This window comes from Pangasianodon hypophthalmus, chromosome 9, assembly GCF_027358585.1.
Source record: "Pangasianodon hypophthalmus isolate fPanHyp1 chromosome 9, fPanHyp1.pri, whole genome shotgun sequence".
Classification (NCBI taxonomy): Eukaryota; Metazoa; Chordata; class Actinopteri; order Siluriformes; family Pangasiidae; genus Pangasianodon; species Pangasianodon hypophthalmus.
Genome location: NC_069718.1, coordinates 953,088 through 959,249, shown reverse-complemented (window position 1 = coordinate 959,249; position 6,162 = coordinate 953,088). Strand labels below are relative to the sequence as shown.

At 40.6% G+C, this 6,162-nt stretch overlaps 2 gene segments (V, D, J or C); one reads left to right on the top strand and one right to left on the bottom strand.

Moving 5' to 3' along the window:
* Window positions 1-2,235: 2,235 nt before the first annotated feature.
* Window positions 2,236-2,933, bottom strand: LOC117596678 (immunoglobulin kappa variable 3-15-like). The segment is given in 2 exon segments: window positions 2,236-2,668; window positions 2,773-2,933. Coding segments are annotated over 2 exon segments (408 nt in total).
* Window positions 2,934-3,979: 1,046 nt separating this feature from the next.
* Window positions 3,980-4,360, top strand: LOC128318842 (immunoglobulin kappa constant-like). The segment is given in 2 exon segments: window positions 3,980-3,983; window positions 4,041-4,360. Coding segments are annotated over 2 exon segments (324 nt in total).
* Window positions 4,361-6,162: the final 1,802 nt, after the last annotated feature.

The window sequence follows — 6,162 nt, the reverse complement described above, 5'->3', positions numbered from 1 at the left end:
GTGCCCCCGGGCCCTGAGCATGCTAGGAAGCTTCAGGACATGTTGGAAGTCACTCATAATTTTGCTAGGAAGCAGTTGTTGAAAGTGGGGACCCGGCAGGAGCAAAATTATGACCTGAAAACAAAAGGGTGACATGTCGTAGCAGGGGAGTTGGCGTGGGTGTACAGCCCTCATAGAAAGAAGGGGAGGTGCCCTAAGCTAGACTCCCAGTGGACCGGGCCATGCAGTGTACTAGAAAGAATTGGAGAAGTTGTTTACCGGGTTCAGTTGCCTCCAAGGGGTAGGAAGGTGGCCGTGCATCGGGATAGATTGGCACCTTACAGAGGAGGTGCCGCTGCAGCCCTGGCACCGGCCTCCTCTAAGGTTATACCTACCCCAGAGAGCGAGGCAGGATTGCAGCCGAGCACTGCCAGTCCTCTGGCGGTATCCCCTGCAGCCACAGCGTTTCTTGAGGTGTAACCTTTGCATTCAGATAGCCCTGTTACAGTAACACAGGAGGGGCAGCCGCGGCCTCAGAGAGTTAGGAGGCTGCCGGGACAGTTCCGGGACTTTGTTTGTTCCCTCGGGGTCGAGGAACTTTGTGAAGGGAGGGCAGTGTAGCAAGTCTGAGAAGTGTGTTATGTTCTGTCAGGTGTGATTTAAGCCACGTATGTTCTGTTCATGTGTTGTGTGTTCTTTTTGAATAGGGGCTTTTAGGGGTGGGTGTTCTTTTGAAGAACAAGCACTCGGGGGTAGGGGGAGTTTTTTTTGAGAAAAAGTTGTAGGAGTGTCTCGCAGTTTTGAGTCCGAGCCCAAGTTTGGGTTTTCACGAGTGCTCACGTTAATAAAAGAAAAGACAAAACCGTCAAGTGAGTCTTTTCACTTACTTTGATCGCTACTATATATATATTATTGCATTGACACTAAAGATTTATTTAATCTATTTAATTTAAGTTTGTTTGAAACAATGTGACCCCTGTAAATAAATGAAAAGGAAGTAGTTACAACTGAAAAGAGCAGCACTGTGTAAAACTGCTGTGGTTCTCTACAGAACAATTCTCAGCTCTTCTAATTTACCAGAGAGCGGTCAGCATACTCTGGAACACGGATTGTCCTCCTACACATCCCTGCCTGTAGAAGGACCAATTCTTCAGAGGGTTTTGGAGTCTTGTCCATATTTCTGTACAAGGTAAAAGTGCAGAGGAAAACAGCTGGTAGGATTGGATCTGTTTTTCAGATTGAAAACAGTAGTGTGCGCTCTCTTTTCCCAGCCATTAATTTGTTGTGGAACAGTCCTGGAAAGGATCTATAGAAGTGAGGAATCATAGATCAGACTGAGGAAGATAAATGTACTTTAAAATGGAACAAACACACTATAAGGCATTTGAGATGAGTATCTCTGTATCTCAGGGGTTCCTAAACTAGGCGTGGTGACCCCACATGGGGTTCGCTTGATTTACAAATGGGGCCGTGAGAGAAACTCACAATCTTCTCTTTGTTTCATTCATTCATTTTACAAATTAGAAATATCAAAGATGGATTTTGTGTACTAATATTTTTCATTGCTACTGGGAGTCACATTTAGATAAATCATGTGTTACTGAATAGTGTACGTGTTATTTTAGTCTTTTTACTGACGTAACACACTGCACTAGTGTAGATCAGCAATAAAAATGAATGAATTTCCCCGTCCATCTACTTCTGCTAAACAAACTATCTATTTGTCTCAAATCACTTACTATGTACTATTCTAGAGCGTTATTGAGTACAAACAGTAATCGAGTTTCCTAGTACAGTTAGTGTTTGAATTTTAAAAACCTCTCATGTCGCCTTCAAACCTACTGAAAGCTCTGATTTGCGTATCAGCCTTCTGGATTTTCTAGATTAGTAAATAATTGTGAATGTAACGTCAGAGTTTTGGATTTGAGATGCAGATCATGACAAAAATAATGATGCTGGTGAAAAGTTTTAAGAGAGACACAGAGCTCATCAGTGTGTTTAACGTCACTGTGCAGAAAATCACTAAACATTTACAGTTCTACTTGGAAACCTGATGGACAGGGATGTTTTGGCTCTGACGTGCCATCTAGTAAATGTCATTAATGTTAATGTCATGGGGTCGCAGAAAATTCATAATATCCATTTAGGGTCATTTGCCTAAAAGTCATGTGCGTTTGGGGTAGAAAAAGAGAATATTATATAGTTAAACTTTGCAGATGATGAGAGAATAGATTTATATTGAATTTTCTTTAAATGAACACGTTTGATGATGTTCAGTGGAGTGCAGCTTTAGCAGCTCTGCAGCTGTTCTCAGATCAGTGTGTGTTTCTGACTCAGAGCACTTCCTCTACAGCTGAGGGAGGTTTTTGTACGGCGCTATAACACTGTGTGTACGGAGTGCTGCTATACTGCTGACAGTAATAATCTCCTGCATCTTCAGTCTGAACTCCAGAGATTTTTAGACTAAACTGTGTTCCATATCCACTGCCACTGAAACGATCTGGAATCCCAGACTGACGAGTAGTTGCATAATAGATCAGGAGTTTAGGAGCTTCTCCAGGTTTCTGCAGGTACCAGGCGAGGTTACTGTAAACACTCTGACTGGTTGTACAGGTGAGAGTAACAGATTCTCCTGGAGAAACAGACTGAGATCCTGGAGACTGAGTCACAACGATTTCCCCAAAGGACTCTAAAGAAAAGGATGCAGAGTTAAAATAATGGAAACAAATGTAGTAATGAGTGTGAGAGTGATTTGATGGTTTGTATGAATAATAAAAGTAAAGAGAGTCTCACGGTGAGCGAGGAGTCCCAGTGTCCCCAGCAGTAGAATCAGTACCATCATCATTGTGCTGCGTGTCAGTGGCTCTGAAAGGACTGAACACACTCTGATCAGCACTACAGCTCTTAAAGTGTGTGCAGCAGTGACACAGCACACATATGCAAACACCACAACTGTGTGTGTGTGTGTGTGTGTGTGTGTGTGTGTGTGTGGTCACTGTAGTGTAACAGAGGCTTTTGTATGACAGCTTCATTAGAATGTATCACTGTGGCTCACTTTCGGTGGAGGAACCAAACTGATCATCAAAAGTAAGTCTCTCTTCTTTATTTAAAACTCTATGAATTTATTTCATTGTTAATCAGAATAAGAAATAATGTTTAGACAGATAGAAAGTTTTTAATTTTACATTTTTATGTTGAAATCTAGGAAGGAAATAATTTAGGCATCATAAAGAATCATTATTTATTTATTTATTTATTTATTTGTTTATTCAGTTTTATGGATTTATACTTTAGAGATAACAGAATATAGTGTATTTTTTGATAAAGAGACATAATTAATTAATTAATTCGTTTATTTATTTGTTTGTTTGTTTAGTTAATGTATTTACTGCATAGTTTTTGATAATGAGACACAGTTACAGTAAAATAAAAATAACATTAAAGACAGAAAAAGTTAGCTGTTAGCTGAATAAGTCTGCAGTGTGTTCCTCAGTAAACAGAGCACTTTTACATTCACAGCGTCTTAAGTTCATATTGTGTGCTGTGAAGGACGTGGTATAAAACTTCATCCTGTGCCTGTGAGCCTTCTATAATTTTACTGATGTACTGATGTTGAATCTCCAAACAAAGAGAAACAGTGTGTAGAAAGGTGGATGTGGTGTGATGTGGTTATTTCCATCACTGGACTGATTTCTCAGCCTTTTTGCCAGATATGTGATTTGTAACATAGTAAATCTTGTTCTCAGGAAACTCAAAGGGAAGGTGTGATGTTGAATTTTCCAGCCCTGATTCTGTGGAATATCAGTGTATTTACATCATCAGTGTATTTATTTTTCTGTAGGACTACATGTAAAAGTAACAGAACAGCTTAGGAGGACTGGAATACACTCCCCGAATAAAGCTGATCAAAGTCCGAGTGGCTCCACGATATAACGAGTAACTAGTAAATGTTCTCCTGCTGAGTAGTTCTACTGAACTGCAGTAATGTGAATAAGCAGTAATGAGTAAATGTTGTGTAAGCGTGTGTAAATGTGTGTTTATTGTGTGTTTGTGGTCTCCAGCCGGTCCCGCGGTGAAGCCCTCCGTGTCTCTGCTCCCTCCCTCCTCTCTGCAGCTGTCTGAGGGATCAGCCTCGCTGCTCTGCCTGCTGTCTGCCTACTCTCCACAGGGGGCGCTGGTGAGCTGGACAGTGGACGGCTCCCAGGTGAAGGACGGGGTTCTGACCAGCGCAGAAGAACAGAAGAAGGACGGTTACACACGCAGCAGCACCCTGACCCTCAGCAAAGCACTCTGGGAAAAGGGGGAGGAGTTTGTCTGTACGGTCTCCCATGACGGCATCAATCATCCGGTCACGTTCAGAAAGAGCCAGTGTGAAGCCTAACAGCTCCAAGATACAATTTAACACTGAGCTGCTTACACATCCATCTACAATAGAGTTTCAGGTCTACACAATGCTGACATTTCTGTCTTTACTCTCTTCACTGTCCTGTTGCTCTTCCTGTAGTTTTGCTCTGCTGAAATAAAGCTTCATTTTGGACATTGCGTGTTCTTTTATTAGACTTAATAGTCATTATCAGTGTGATGAGAGAGTGTGTTTAGCTGTAGATTCAGTGCTGTGTGTTGTGCTTCAGTGAGTTTGGCTGAAGGAAGTTGAACATCTGGTGAAAGTGCTGCTCTATTCTGGGAGAAAGAGGATCACTCAGCCGTCTTCATGTAAATCTCTCTCTCACCTCACTGATCTTTCAGTTTTACTGGATAAAACTGGTTTCTGTTCATCTTGATTATGTAGTCAATCAGAACTGGGCACAGAACTCAAACTGCTCTGGTTCTAGGAACAAATCTTCTTCTGTTTGATTAAGTCCCTATTTTCATAAGTATTTTAAATCTATGGGACATTCAGGTACAGATATAAAGTGACCTAAATCATATCAATGTCACAGACTCCATCTTGTCTCTAGAGATCCATTCAGATCACACACTGTCCCAGTTAAACAGGCCGTTCCACACGAATCCATTATAGACCCACTTCTTTTTAGCAGATGATACACAAATTAATATTTCCTCTAAACCAGATGTGAATCTGTTCTCTGATTGCAAGAGTTTATCAAATCAAGGTCAAATCCTTCTTTTAGCAAAACATGTGTGAGTTAATCTATTCCTGTTTCTGAGAATATTTAAACTCCAGTGAGATTTGTGTGTGATTGTTATAGTTTACTTTGATAGTAAATCCACATCATTTCCCCCAAAAAATCAGCTCATTCACACACCATGCACTCCAATGGGATGGTCACTGCTGAGCCCCTGGGCCAGGCACACATCCAAGTTTTGTGTGTTTTTGAGCATGCCCTGCACCTACAAACCAGCCAAAGTTTAGAAAAAGCTAAACAGACCAAAAACAAGAGGACCATCCTACCCCTTGGTGTTTGGGCTCCAATTAAGATTGTGGGTTGAAAGGAGGATACGAGCTGGAGGTGGAAATGAGACTGACAGGAGTTTGAAGTTTGGCTGTAGATTTTATTGCAGTTACAGAACCACAACTCTAAAACTTCATTCACAGACAGTGAACTACTCTGACAATCACAGACTCAAATAACTACAAGGAATATTCAGGAAGCTAGTCTTACCTAGGAGAAAAGAACACAATGGCACCCAGATGGTGGCTGTGTATGTGGGATGGTGGGAAAATAATGTAAATTCTTTAGTCTTTCATAAAGCTAATTATGTGTACAACCTTTATTTTTTTAATTATTTAATTTACAAATTTACAAGTTGATAATGGTGCTTTCATGTTTGAGTTTCTGCAGGGTTTTTTTTTCTGAAATGCCTTTCAAAATACCAGGTCTGAAATAGAAAATATATATTATTAATAAGATTGTATTTTTTTAATGTGATGTTTTCATGTTGTGCTATGAGTGTGTGTGATTGGTTGTACCTGTGCACACCCGCATGCCTGCATTTTCACACACGTGATCAGAGTCAACTCTCGCGATGCGTTTCATTCAAGGCAAAGCGCCATGCATGAAGTACTGCATCCGAGGGGTTCTTCTCAAATATTCATTATTAATTTGATTATTGAATAAACGTTAGACAAGCTGAAAAGAAATAATTTCAAACGTTTTTTATAAAGTGTTGTATGAAAACAATATTTCGCATCCTAGTGTAGTGAACGCACTGTTTAAATGT